The 14,380-nt window shown below is 32.4% G+C and overlaps 2 protein-coding genes across 4 annotated transcripts; one reads left to right on the forward strand and one right to left on the reverse strand.

Annotated features, from left to right (window-relative positions):
• Positions 1-1,716: 1,716 nt before the first annotated feature.
• LOC141689090 (tRNase Z TRZ1) lies at positions 1,717-5,329 on the forward strand. Of its 2 annotated transcripts, none has more exons than XM_074493269.1 (8): positions 1,717-1,992; positions 2,798-2,960; positions 3,071-3,141; positions 3,253-3,348; positions 4,025-4,138; positions 4,382-4,450; positions 4,536-4,610; positions 4,848-4,987. In XM_074493269.1, exons 1-8 carry the CDS (start codon positions 1,723-1,725, stop codon positions 4,887-4,889), a joined length of 900 nt encoding a protein of 299 aa, XP_074349370.1. In that variant the 5' UTR covers positions 1,717-1,722; the 3' UTR covers positions 4,890-4,987. The 2 variants fall into 2 exon arrangements, with proteins under 2 accessions (XP_074349370.1, XP_074349369.1); XM_074493268.1 differs by having other exon boundaries at positions 1,725-1,992; positions 4,962-5,329.
• A 1,091-nt stretch (positions 5,330-6,420) lies between these two features.
• On the reverse strand, positions 6,421-11,714 carry LOC141692931 (uncharacterized). 2 transcript variants are annotated; one of them, XM_074497891.1, is made up of 3 exons: positions 10,400-11,714; positions 9,364-9,451; positions 6,421-6,741 (listed from the first exon to the last, which is right to left on the reverse strand). In XM_074497891.1, exons 1-3 carry the CDS (start codon positions 11,571-11,573, stop codon positions 6,618-6,620), a joined length of 1,386 nt encoding a protein of 461 aa, XP_074353992.1. In that variant the 5' UTR covers positions 11,574-11,714; the 3' UTR covers positions 6,421-6,617. The 2 variants fall into 2 exon arrangements, with proteins under 2 accessions (XP_074353992.1, XP_074353993.1); XM_074497892.1 differs by lacking the exon at positions 9,364-9,451 and having other exon boundaries at positions 6,513-6,741; positions 10,400-11,711.
• Between the last annotated feature and the right edge of the window lie 2,666 nt (positions 11,715-14,380).

The raw sequence follows: 14,380 nt of genomic DNA on the forward strand, positions 1-14,380 counted from the left end.
TAGAAAGGAGTTTCTAATTTACATTAAATAGAACTAAGTATAGTGAATGGGAAAGCAAATGATTAAATAAGATAGGCTTGACACAAGTTCCATGCCTTGTATTTAATCGTGACATTGCAGGGTAGAAGGAATTGATTGTACGGTAACTACTCACTGAATAGGTTCTTGGCATTCTAAGTAGTGAATTCGTATTATCCGGATAGTCGCGATATGCTGAGATGTATCCCTCACGATGTAGAATAAATATGATTAATTTATTAATTAATCATATTTAATGAATTAGAGAATTTATATAAATAATGATAAAATAGTTTTATTATTATTTATTTCTACTACCGGCTTAATATTGAACCTACAGGGTCACACCATAAAAGAGAATGATTTAATGATGGAGGAATTAATTAATAATGGCTGGTAATTATTTATTTGTGAAAAAAATAATTAATTAGCAGATTTAATAATTGATTAAATGAGATTTAATTAATTCTTAATATTATTAATTAAGAATTTAATTTTGGAAATTAAATCAAGTGGGAGAATTATTTTTCTAAAGTGTTTAGAAAAGGGATTAATGATTAAAAGGTGTTTTAATTATTAGTTAATTGGTTAATAAGAATAATCAATTAAAGGGTTAATAATAATAATATTTTATGGAAAATTTTCAGCTGCAAATTTTGCCAATAAATATACTATTATAAACCCTGTTTGCCTCAACCCAAATAATTAACCCTAATTCTAAAGTAGAACAAGAGGGAGGCAACTAATTCTCTCAACCTCTTCCTCCTCTATCACATTGTACTCTTGGTGGATACCGGTGTAGTGATTCACACTTGAGCAGCAGCTGCTAGGGATTTACGTTCATCGTTCTCGGATCGCTATTAAAGACCTCCATATTTCCATTAACGTAAAGTTTCTTAAGGTAAAAATACTGAACTACGAATTAAATATTATTTTTCGCATGGATCCTGGTGAGGGTTTCAGATTTTTTTTAAGATTTAAATTTACGTTTTCGTTGCGTTTATGTGCTAAAACCCTTCAAGGATCAGGAAAAGATGTCTTCTCACTGTCAGGTTACAAGCTTGACTTATCAGGAGTGGCATGAAGTTGTGTCCACATCTTAACCTTTTCTTGTTCAGCTTGAATCTTATCAGCCATCTTTACCGACCTTCTCTTTTTCTTTGGAACAGCTTGCTCATCCACAACATGTTCCTTCTCTTCTACAATACCAGTAGTCTTCACCGATTTAACATTCAATTTGAAGACAATAGGAGTTTCATCACTGTCATCAGTATCTGATTCCTGATCAATAACAACCCTTCCCGCCCTAGCTTTCTTTTTCTTATCTGCAAGGGCATGTCTAACTTCTGATCCTCATGGAGTATATTTCTTAAAGCCAGACACTCTCCTTTCTCCACCTTGTACCTCCTTAATTTTTGGTTGGTGAAGGTCAACCCTTGAACCTGATTGTCCTCCTGACACATAGTTCTAACTGGTTTTGTAGATTTTACAACTTATTCCTTTAGGAAGAATCAGAGGTGGCTATGTGTTTGGTTTGGTGTTTGGAAACAAGAATACTTGGGTCAGGCAGAGTGTGATGTGCCATGTATTAACAATTAGGGTTGGGTTACAAATTCATTTTTGGCGGATTGGGTTGTAAATTTTTGAAAGAATTTAATTATGTCAAATTACGAAAATGCCCCCAACCCTAACCCAACCCCAACCATGAACACCCTTGCTAACAAACACAAACACAGTGTCTGGTGTATCATGAAATCAAACATGGAGAAGAACAACACAGACAAAAACAACATAGGTATAGACAAAAAAAAGATGATAATAGAAGGGTACCCAATAGAAGGTTTATCAATTGCAGGTCATGAGACATGTGTGATTTTCCCAAGTCTTAGTTTAGCTTTTGACATTGGCAAGTGCCCTCAACGTGCTATTTCTCAAGACTTTCTCTTCATTTCTCATGCCCATATGGATCATATTGTATGTCTTCTCAACCCCCCCCCCCTTCTCTTTTACTATGTCTTTTTCTTGTTTATGTTTTAAGTTGTGGGTTTATGTTCCTATACACGTCTTGTACAATGTTATTTTTATGACAGAGTGATGCTTGTGTTTAATTTATAGATGGTTCTAAGCTGTCCTGTCACTCGAAAACCTATTTTTCGGATTGTTGGGTAGATTAGTAGAACCCTAGATAATCAAGGTTAGTGAAATTAGATATTTGAGAATATTGGGAGTTTTTGTTGGTGTTTGAACTTTGACGGTTGGTAAAAGAATTATGCTGTTATCATAAGTTACCAAGCCTGTTGCAATCTTAAGTTGTGAGGAGAAGGAAGGCTTAATATGTATATCATGTTTTTTTTGTTTAAAGTGGGTTGTATGTGCCTGTTCGAAAAATTGTTTTGAGAGGAAACAGATTACTCAGTTTGGGATTTACTATCTGCATCTGCACAACAATTTGTAAGTTGAGTTGTAGCAAGTTAAGGATATGGTTCTTTGTTTGCTTAAAGCTAGTTTACAGCTAGGCATGCTCTTGAGTACATTGTTAGAATGAACAACTTACAAAAGTTATCGATTTTCATGAAATTCTGTAGAATTACAAAATGTAACATCTTATAAATTCAAATTGTACTGTTTGATGCGTTTTTAGAACAGAGACCTTTTTTCCAGAAAACATCTGAGATGATAGGAGTGTTCTAAAGATAGTTTCTGAATATTAGTAGTGTTTTTCCTGTTGTCCCTACTGGATGTAGAAGTACCCCTTGTGACATAATACTTCATATTATAGGGCGGTTTGCCTATGTATGTTGCAACTCGTGGACTTTACAGAATGAAGCCCCCAACAATTATTGTACCTAAAGTTATAAAAGAAGATGTGGAAAAGCTCTTTGCGGTACATAGATCAATGGATCAGTCAGACCTCGAACATACACTTATTGGCTTAGATATTGGTAATGTTTCCATCAATTGTATCAATGTTGTTGATCTGAGTTTTTGAATTACTGCATAGTTAAGGGTACTCTCTGTCTCTTATTCAAGATTATACTATGCACATCTGCAGGGGAAGAGTTTTGCTTAAGAAAGGACATGAAAGTCAAAGCATTTAAGACTTATCATCGCATTCCAAGTCAGGTTTTCAACTTTCATTACCATCTTCATTCATATTCTTCTAATTATGAAATATAATAAGACCATCTGAGTCTATTCAAAGCATGAAATAACTTTGCCTGTGACATGTTGCAGGGTTATATAGTCTATGCTGTAAAACAGAAACTTAAGAAGGAATATTGTGGTCTCCTCGGAACTGAGATTAAAAATTTGAGGTCTTCAGGTGTGGAGGTATGTCTTGGTATTATGATTTGCCTGTCAATGTTGGTGATAACTAAGCAAACTTCTCTGCAAGTTCTGTTTTGTTACCAAAAATATGTGGAAATGTTATAAGTGTAGGAATCACTATCACAGACTCACACTGTAGCAGTTTGTTTTACCGAGCTTTAATACTTGAATGTTTGACCAATTGATCTAGTTACAGTACTGGAGTTTCTAGTAGCCATTATAGCCTTGGCCACATTTGGGTCAACGCTGTTTCTGTGTGCCAACTCAGCCACTGTTATATTACATGTAATTATATAAGTAGTTTGGAAATCATAAGATACTGTTATATTATATTACAGACAAATAGTTTAGAAATAAAAAAAAAGGTGTCTTATTACCTCTTGACACTTGTTTTAGGATATATATCACTAAAGTTTTAGTTGCTTTGTTTTTCTTTTAATAAATTTAATAGTACTAATAGTAATTTAAATGTATTGGGCTATATGATTGTGGGGATTGTTTTGGATACGTTATTTTTCTCCTCTCGTTTTTCTGGAAACACCTAGGCTTGATCAATATGATCATTAGAATTTAATAAGACTAGAGATACATAAATTTTTTTATATTCATTTGTATTTAGTAGAATTGTTTCGGCCTGTAGCATTTAGCTTCTAACAGTTTTCGGATTTTATTTTTCCAGATCACTGACACTATTACAACTCCTGAAATTGCTTTTACGGGTGACACTATGTCAGACTTCATCATGGATAGCAATAATAGTGATGCTTTGAAAGCAAAGATTCTCGTTATGGAGGTAGGACTCGGAGCTGACAGCTTTTTCTCTTTGTCCTTTCGCTATACAATCTGATGCTCATAAGATGTTTTATCTAAGGAATCTGCATAGTATTATCTTCTAGTTGAGTATCTTTCCTATTTTATTTGCTTAAGTCTGAGAATTAGCAGCCTAGCAGTTGTATGGTTAGAACAGGGAAACACTTGTTACGATATATCTTCGGTATTTCTCTCACAAATTCTCTGATTTTTATTTCTTGTGCAGGCCACCTATGTCGATAGTTTAGTGACTGTAGAGCACGCAAGAGATTATGGTCACGTTCATATGTCTGAGGTTGCTTTTTGTCACTATTTGTGTATCTAAACCTCATGCTGCAACTTTATTCTTACCTATATTTTTTCTGATAACCTTCTACCAGATAATCAACTATGCCAGTAGATTTGAGAACAAAGCCATTCTTCTAATTCACTTTTCAGCTCGCTATCAGTTAAATGTAAGTGTTCTATCCGTTGGGCTTTTTTTATAGTAATATTCTCTTGCACAACGCAGTTTAACATACTCATCATTAATAAAATAGTATTAATATGTATAAAGGAAATGATAGACACGGGTTTGAGATAGGTGGGATATAACAGAATTTTTTAAATATAGTATGATCATATGATGTGATAACATTGCTACAGCTGGGATACAGTTCCCTTTATAAATTTTATATTATTTTATTTTACAGAATGTTAAGCATGGCACTTATTTTCCATGCCTGGAGGGATAATTCGAATCATGTGGTCATTTTTTTTCCCATAACTGGGGTTGTATTACAATTTAAGTTATTGGACTTGATCAGGCTATAAAGGATGCTATGTCTGCGTTGCTTCCTCCTTTGGCTGGCCGAGTGTTTGCACTCACTGAAGGGTTCTGACTAACCAGGATTGTTGATTTTTCTGTCATTTACATTTAAGTTGCATTAATGTTTTTAAATGTTGTATAGTTATCTGTTACTGTTAGTGTATTGGACTATAGTAGCAATTAATTAAAAATTAAATGTAGTGAGGGTGTACTCCAGAGTTATAGAGCAAATATCAATTTTGGTTTTCCCATGTGTTAAGATTTTATCGACGGGCAGAATTTGTCAAACTGACATGTTTAATTACATTATATGTCTTGCTAGAACTGTGAAGTTCTTTAAAATATAACTGCATTCCAGGCTTGTCAGTTTTTTCATAAATTATTGCATCACAGTATTTGCTCAACACTCGACAGAAGTGAATAGAGCTAGAGCTGCTGGGTGATCGCTTCTACATGAGTCATAAGCTCACCATTCCGAGTGTCAACTTTCAGGTTAAAATTTTGTATGTTTATAATGTAAGGCTTTACACCCAATAAATTTACTTTTGGGGAACTATTTTTTATCAATTGTTAAAGCTTTTGTAAAATTACTCATTTAAAGTACGCTGCATCTGAAGTTCGATTCCAAAACAAGTGTTTATCCAAAAAATTGTTCATTCAATGAAACAGAGTGGACCTGTGTGAAATGGCCAAACTAGAGACGAAAGGGCTTGGAGGTACAATTTAAACAATAACAATTAACGTGTGCGATCAATATCCGAAAGCCACACAAAATAACTAATGGCCTGTTTGGGAACCTAAATTCTGGATTTTACAATTTGGATTTGGATTTTATTTGAAATTCAGAATATTCAAATATTAGTATAAACATGAGGATTTGAAATGACAATGCAAATTTCCATCATTTGTGTCTAAGAAGGCGTTTGGAAACTTACATTTTATTTCAAATGAGGGATTTCAAATGACAAGATTTGAGTTGTCATTTCAAATTCTCATGTTTATACTAATATTTGAATGTCCTGGATTTCAAATTAAATCCAAATCCAAATTCTCAAACAACTTATTTGATCAAATCCAGAATTTCAATCCAGTTTCCCAAACGGACCATAAAGGAATTTGAAATGAAATGCAGATTTCCAAACGGCCTCTAAAGGAATTTGTGTCTGTATCACGTAAAATAACACCAAGAAGCAAGTCTTTTCTCTTAGGTGTATTTTCATGCAAAGATGGATGGATGGATGTCTTACATATAGTGTTAATTCACCATCAATGTGAGTAATAATGTGATAGCTGATGTTGCAAAACTGCAAGAAATGTGTGATTAGGAGCAATACTTTCATTTCCTTTCTGAAGTAGTTAGCAGCCTTACACACTGATCCATTAAATTTTATTTCTAAATGCATTGTAAAGAGAAACCAGGAGATGACCTATGAAGACATGTCAGAAGGATGCAACAGTAAAAACTCTTAAAATGTTTCACACATATATATATATATATATATTAAAAATTAACAATCAGCTTAAGCTCGTTCAACTTGAAAAAAAAAAAGAAGGAAAAATCTTATCATGTGATATAAAATACTATATCAGGCCTCAGTTCCGCAGTTACTGTCAACAACTCATACAATGTCTCCCCAATGCAGTGAGACCACTTCTACAAAATAAAACATGAATACGAGCACCTTTTGCAGGACACTTTTTCTTCCATTGAAAGTTGGAACTTCTGTTGACATACTTGATCATTCTTGTCAGCTCTTCTAAGTGTGACTAGTCTTTGCCTGCAAAACATGAGGAGTTCAGCCTATATTCATTTTCTGCAAAAAAAGTCTTGTCACTTGCAACTTATAAGGAACTTATTCTACATCAGTTACGACAGCAGGAGACAAAACCTTCCAATTTATGAAGAGAATTTAAGCTTAAGATAACACTCATAATTACTGCAACGAACGCATGTGTTCCAAGTTCATGTCAGCCTCTTATTAGTGTCAGTGTGCTTACTTGAGGAATGTATTTCAAAACGTATTAAGGCTGTGTTCACTTTGATGGAATGGAATGAGGGGAGAATGGAATGAAATTTGAACTCTTATTAGGGTGAGGTTAAGGAAAATGTTTAAAATTTTCATTTTTTCTTCCATTCCATTCCAAACTATTTGAACTAGAATTCTAACCCACATGTTTTGGAAGGAATTCTCATTCCATTTCTGCATCAATTTTCCTACAATCCTCATCATAGAAAATTTAGACTACTTATATTCATTCATAATTTCACTCTTATATACTTTTTTCTTCAAAAAGTTTGTATATAATTTTTCATTCTATTCCTTCCTCATTCCATTCCCACCAAGTGAACACAACCTAAGTCTCTACTAAATTAACTCATTCCAGCATAATTGAAGTATTTAGCATGTAGACAACAAGATCATCTTAATGAAGATGCAAGGAGTTTCACCAAGAGAAACTAGGGGTCTCCTTAAACAACATTTTGGAAATCACAGAAAACTTGATTAATTAGTTAAGAGCAACTCTAACAGCTTACTTATAAAGGATCCTTGCCTAAAATTATTAGAATTCAATCAAAATTGGAACTCCAACAACATCCTAATAGTTTCCTAAAAGGTTAAGATCCTTCTTTGCTTCCTTAAAGATAAGGGATGCCTAACCATTCCCTATCTTACTTTTATTAATTAAATATCCATTTCCCTCTTTTTTCACACTCTTTTTCTCACTCCTTTTTCTCTCTCTTCTTTAAAAAATATGAATAGAATTTGAATTTAGTATTATAATAATAGTAAAGAACCAAAATAAGGATTGTTGTTGGAATTGTCATACCTTATTATGTCTCAAGTAACTAGGATCCTATTAACTTATACTATTTTTAAAACACACAAGAACAGTGTTGGAGTTGCTCCAAGGAACCTCTCCTTGTTGTCAATGTACTAAATATTTTTTCCTTTCCTTTTTGTTCCTAAGCTGGTGGTGATCATGATGACATCTATGCAAAGTCTCATCTATATTCTACATCTATACTTTATGCATTCGAAGAGATGATGTAAAAAAGGTTTATCAACACGATTCAAACATAAAAAAGGATCAAACAAGCACATAGTATATTTTGACTAACAATCAAATTTTCAGTAAATTAATGACTGGAATACACTCATCTTGACTAACAGTAAGGGTCAAATTAACTAAAAATCGTCGAAGGGGTGAAAATTGTGAGGGAACTCAAAATTGTGTTATGCAAAATGTATAAATTTATATAAATGGCCCTTAAGTTCAAGAAAACTAAACCAAAGGGAAGCAAAATGCATATTAGTCGATAAAAATAACTAAATGCAACTAAGACATAAGCTCTTGAGTCTTGTCCTTTCACCAGTGAGGCAGTGACCAGTTGCAACAATGCAACAAACAGGGTGTCGTAATGGTTCCAAAAGAGTGATGTCCTTGTTTTTGAACTTTGCCAATTTTTAATTGACTAACAGATTGGCAGATTCAACAAAGTAGTATAATCATCAGAAGCATAAACTATCTGTTGGACTTTTCTGTCAAATTAAAGAACTTATAATTTCAACTAGAATTCATTTCCTGGCAACATTTAGCAAGACTCAAAGTTTATACTTAAAAGTATGTCCTGAAACTGGAAGTAAATTCTTCTGAAAATGACTTTGCAGAAACCAAGTGACAGGTATAACTATGGTGGTTCAACAATAAACACTCTGCAATGCAGCCTATAACAATTTGGGTCAAACTCCAGGATTCAACTAATCAAAATTCAGCAATTTCACTCCTGAATTAATAAACTACACCTTTGTAATTATCCCAACAAGATAGAGATATCAACAAATTGCAATAATCCCTCACATCTTAATATTAGAATAAAAAAACGGGCATGGGTAAATTATACCCAGTTCACGCCTCTGTATTGCAATGTAACAAAAAACTAAAAAGGAGGATGCCAAGTATACCCGCGTCAATACTTCTTATATGATCCAACAAAACAGCAATTACATTAATACACACACGCGCACAATATTTCTAATCTATTAATCAACATTTAAGCACACTGCTGCATCAAATCCCATTTGTTTAAAAAGATGCTAGTATGCTACTAAAACAAAACAGGCAAACAAGAAATGACAAGGGAACATGTAACTACACTAATCAAAAGTTCTATAGTATTAGTGATAAATTATAAAGTTTTGAAGTTCTAAAGGACTCCAGGCACAACTTAATAATCTGGACAAAAATTGAACATAATATGTTCACTTAGAGCTGTAAACGAACTGAGGTCGGATGAACTTTTAACGAACCCGATCAAAATATTATCAAATCAAACAATGTTCAATAATATTATTGGGAGAGAAGACTGATATACAGGAAAAAGGACAAGAAAGCCTTACAATTGGGGGTTTACTTCAACAGCTAAAGGAGATAAGTTCGGGTTGATTTTTTTGAGAAAATTAGGCATGGATCTTTTTCGCACATATCCTTGTATAAGTTCAAACCAAACCCACATATGTTAGAATCCAAACAGACACATATACAGCCAAGTCCACTGCTATATATAAAATGGCTATAGCCACTGCTATAATTTGACACAAAAAGTGTTTTTTTGTGCTAAAATAGAACTTCAACTCCAATGCTAGTCGCATTTTTCAAAGAATTCCAAGTTTAACTAATTTATGTTTCTCTCTCCAAACTTTCATTTAAAGAACACCAACATGCATTTCATTCATAGTTAATTAATGATGTGGCTAGATGCATATATACATTCTTGGTTTCAAATATAGAACCAAGCATTTTTGCTTCTGAATTATAAAAATGGAACCATGCATTGGACTTGTCCAAGTTAAATGGGCTTATAGCACACGTAAGTAGCTCATATTGTAGCCAAAACACCCGATTAGTAACTATATGTAGATGACCAAGCATACTGCATTACGATATGTCACATAAAATTAACTTTGAACCAACGGATAGACTTTCTAATGAAAAATCTTATATCTTTTTGTTACACTACTATATCTCTCTGGAAAAATAACTAGCTAGAGTATTTTTCAAGGTGTGTGAGTACTCAATTAATTAAAAGCGGAATAAGATAATCTAGTCTAATCTTGATATCCAACTTCTAGGCTTGACTAATCCAAATAATATGTTACAAGAATTGTCATGCAAAGCTTTGCTTGTTAACTGTTATTTTCTTTCATGGAACTCAAAAAGAATAAGAAACAAAGTCACATGTTTCTTGCATAGAACTCAAAACAGAAAAAAAAGTCACAAGTACAAGACATATGGCTAACAAGTCGATATTACTTAATCTACTATTCCCATAGGTAACAATTCCCTACATCATATCTTACTCATCCTCGGGTTTATTTATATTGCACTCACAAAAAGAAAAGATGCATAAAACATCCAGTTAAAATGAAAATATACCTTTGAGTTCTGGTTTGAGCGTTTCAACTAACTTTGTCACTGTAGAACAGATTGTTGCTTCTGAAGATAATGAATTAGCAACTCCCTCAAGAGACCTCAGCTCTTCACGAAACTCTGACTGCAAAACCAATGAAGAGAAATGTTCATCCACAACCAATCCAAAACATTTCACAACATTTGCCAGTGTAGGAACCCAATTACAAGCTTCCAGCCCCAACACAGATGCACCTTTAGGACACGGATACACATGAGGAAACCTTTCATACTTCTTCAACCACTTCCCCAAATACCGAATCAGACCCATCATCTCCTCACCTTTCAACTTACTAATACAAGACAAAAACATCACTTCATCAAGATCCTCCCATGCAACCAAATAATGCAAACATAACTCAGCAGCTGAAAACCCATCATAAGCTACCATCAACAATATCGCCACCTCCTTCGCCAAGTTCTTTATTTTCCCTCCAACCCCCTTTTCATCTGCCTTCTCAATAGCCTCTAAAACCTGCTTCTCCCAATCCTTCCTCAAACTAACCATACTACCATAAACCTCCGTCGACGGATTCAAAAAATACTTCAAAATCAAAACAACATCACCCACCTGAATATCCTTAACATGCTTTACAATCAAACAAACAAAGTCAGACCTCCCTTTCACAATCAAATTCCCAACTAAATTCCCCGAAACCGACGAGCTAACAAACCCGAAAACAGTCAAACATTGCAAAACCTCCCAAGCTTCCAAAACAACACACCCCTCCAAAACCAATCCTAACAAATCAAAACCCATTAAAGATCCAAATTTTACAATCAATTTACTATTAAACTCATCAAGATCAACATCACCACCAACAGAAGCCCCAATTTTCGCCCCACAAGATTCAAGAAATACATTCAACATCCTTACAAATTCATTCTTGCTAAACCCAACTGGGTTTTTGAGCTTTCTTTTCAGGGTTTTAAAGAACTTCTGACCCAGTTCAATAATCTGTGAATCAGGCTTAGATATTTCCCACCCACAATCGCATTTTGAGAGGAGTGATGAATTTTCATTTTGGGGTTTTAGATTGAGTAAAATTGGGTCTGGGTTTAGAACAATTGGGTAGTTTGATTCAGAAGTGAGATGTGTTTTGTTGGCCGATGCCTTTGTAATAGTTTCAAGTAAAGACATTGATAAAATCAACTAAATATGATACTTTCAAGAGAAAAAAAGGGGGGAAATTAGAGATAGAAATTAGGGTTTCTCCTTGGGGGGCAGTAGGGTTTAAGGGTCAGAGTTGAGGAGGGTTTATACACTGGGCTGCTAGAGCTTATATTGGGCTTCAAAACTATATGTCATATCATACCACGATTAACAAATTTTTGGAAATCGATCTATCTGTAACTACTGCATGTGCTACCCCGATGCTCCCAAATTTTTACATTTGGATTGGACGCGAAATTTAAGAAAAATGATAAATTAGTAGAAAAAATAAAAAAAGTAAGTAAAGTTGTTTAAAAAAAAAAGTATAAGTAGTGGGATCATTAATATAATATGTATAAAGTGGGTATATTGGAGAGAAGTAATGGATGTAGTTATTTAAAAAATTATAAAAACTTTACTATTTTTCAAAATTTGAAATTTAAACAATTGTAAGGGACATCCCAAAAATAAAAGTGTAAACAAATGAGAGGGACAGAGGGAGTATTACATTAAATACGAAATATTAAAAGTTTGGTTATTAGTCATTGGTCATTCAATCTAAAACCGTCAAATCAAATTTATGAGAACCGTTAGATATAATTTTAAAAATTATTATTTAAATGATATAAGATCGATCCTACAAGCAACATATAATTAAAAATTAAATTTATAATATTTAATGATAAAAACGACCGTGTATCGCACGAGTTATATACTAGTATAATATAACATTAAATGTAATATTTACAATTTCGTATGTACTCTGTTGCAATCTCATATACACTTTTTATCGTATTTTTCAAAATAAGTTTGAAAATATTGATATTTTTGAAAAAAATTCATTAACTTTTTATATAATAAATATATAATAAAATAAAATAATCTGGCTAATTAAATTATACTATTGAACCGGGTTAAAATAAAACAATTATACTATTTATTCATACTAAAATCACATTATACAATTGTTCCTATTAATCTGAGTTAAAAGAAATTATAATAAAACTAAAGTAATTAATTGGATTTGGTCGGTGTAATGAACCTCGGTTTAAATCAAAATTAATATAAACTATTAATTTGAAGATGAAAAGAAGTTAATATCAGATGAAACATAATTCATACACTATTCATCTAAACTAACTTAACTTTTAATTAAAATATTGTAATCACACGTAGAAGTATCAATAAAAATATATAACTGAATGGGTAACAATATTTTTTTCAGATGCCTCTTCTTAAAAATGTCATGAACATTGACAAATATATTTATCATTAAATCATGTCATTTAAAAATATTAAATGAACAAATTTAGGAATTAAATTCATCCTAAAATTTTAATACAAAATACGTAAGATTATAAAAAGTCTGTGCATTACACGATTTTTAGGCTAATAACTCTTAATTCACGCTAGCAAAGAAGACGGGGCATGATTCAGGTTGAATTTGTCTTTAGCATATTCGAGTTTGAGCTTTTTCGAACTCAAAAATAATTGAATATGAAAATTTTGCTCAAATAAATAAATGAGTCGAGTTCGAGTTGTTCGCGAGTTTTCGAGATTATAGAGCTTTTTTATCAAGTTTTCGAATTTATTGATTTTTAACGAGTTTTGGAGCATATTAAAGTTATTATGGAGTTTTTTATTTTTCAAGTTTTGACTTCAAATTCAGAAAACTTATTTGATTATATTATGTTATTTTTAAATTTAACCTAAAAATATTATTTCAGAATAACACACTTAACTTTTTTAATACTCTACATTTCCAATCAGTTAAACAATATTCTAATATCATCAGTTTTTACATATTTGACAAATTCATTTTATTTTTATTAAGAACTAAATGTCTTAGATAATATACGATGATAATAGCAATAATAAATTATAATTCTTTTATCATGAACAAATTTGAGTATTGCTTCTTCAAAATTGGCACCATGAATCAAGAATCAATAGTAATTTTATAAACTATATTTACTAGAGTAATTTGTCGATAAGTGTAACTTGGGTTTACGACTTATAAATTATACTTATAATCAGCAACTGAATTTAACCTGGTGATTTATGTATCGATTTGTCAAAAAATTAACCAAAGTAATAATTGAAATATCGGATACATTTCAATATGTCATGCCCCAAAATCCGGGGTCAAAGGATTTGATTATCACTCTAAAACCTGAATATAAACCAATCTGTTTAATCAATAACAAATGTCAGCAACTGCTCAATAATTAAAATCTATCATCTCGACCCCAAACCATACCAAGATCTTTTCAGGTTACAGTTCTAAAAACAAGAATTTCCAAATTCCATAAATAAATTTTTTATATTCTTTTAAAATATATTTTCAATAATTCACAATCTCAAAACTCAATCCGCTAGTGTATCTTCGGAAAAAAGTATACTAGTCCAACTACACAATAACACAAATAATATATATAACATAATAGAGCTTACTCTAGTTCCGCAAACCCTGGACCAGTCATATCCCACCTTCTTTGCTTTCCCGGATTACAGCGTCAGTTATTCCTTACTGGAAGGTTAGTTTTAAAACAGGCAAGTATGGGTAAAATAAATGCTTAGCAAGTTCAGTACAACATATATGGTCCTTTTGATATAAAACCGACATCTGTGATGGAGTAGAACATTTATAACAATAATTGATGAACAAGAAAATTTAGTTAAGAAATCCAATAATTGTTTCCTCAACTGTATTCAAACCCCTTTTTGATATTTTTGAGCGAAAATATTTCAGCAATACTTTGAATCCCATTAAGGATCAAAAGTTGTAAATTTTA

The sequence above is a fragment of the Apium graveolens genome, chromosome 10 (genome assembly GCF_009905375.1).
Source record: "Apium graveolens cultivar Ventura chromosome 10, ASM990537v1, whole genome shotgun sequence".
Taxonomy (NCBI): Eukaryota; Viridiplantae; Streptophyta; class Magnoliopsida; order Apiales; family Apiaceae; genus Apium; species Apium graveolens.

What these genes read in the sequence shown, in the direction of transcription:
- LOC141689090 (XM_074493269.1), top strand. Translation starts at nt 1,723, where the DNA reads ATGAACACCCTTGCTAACAAACACAAACACAGTGTCTGGTGTATCATG. An exon ending in ATCATCGCATTCCAAGTCAG is followed by an intron (nt 3,142 to 3,252) that starts GTTTTCAACTTT and finishes GACATGTTGCAG; the next exon opens with GGTTATATAGTCTATGCTGT. An exon ending in GTCACGTTCATATGTCTGAG is followed by an intron (nt 4,451 to 4,535) that starts GTTGCTTTTTGT and finishes ACCTTCTACCAG; the next exon opens with ATAATCAACTATGCCAGTAG.
- LOC141692931 (XM_074497891.1), bottom strand. Translation starts at nt 11,573, where the DNA reads ATGTCTTTACTTGAAACTATTACAAAGGCATCGGCCAACAAAACACAT. An exon ending in GCTCAAACCAGAACTCAAAG is followed by an intron (nt 9,452 to 10,399) that starts GTATATTTTCAT and finishes AACTTATACAAG; the next exon opens with GATATGTGCGAAAAAGATCC. An exon ending in GTTGAAGTAAACCCCCAATT is followed by an intron (nt 6,742 to 9,363) that starts GTAAGGCTTTCT and finishes CATGTTTTGCAG; the next exon opens with GCAAAGACTAGTCACACTTA.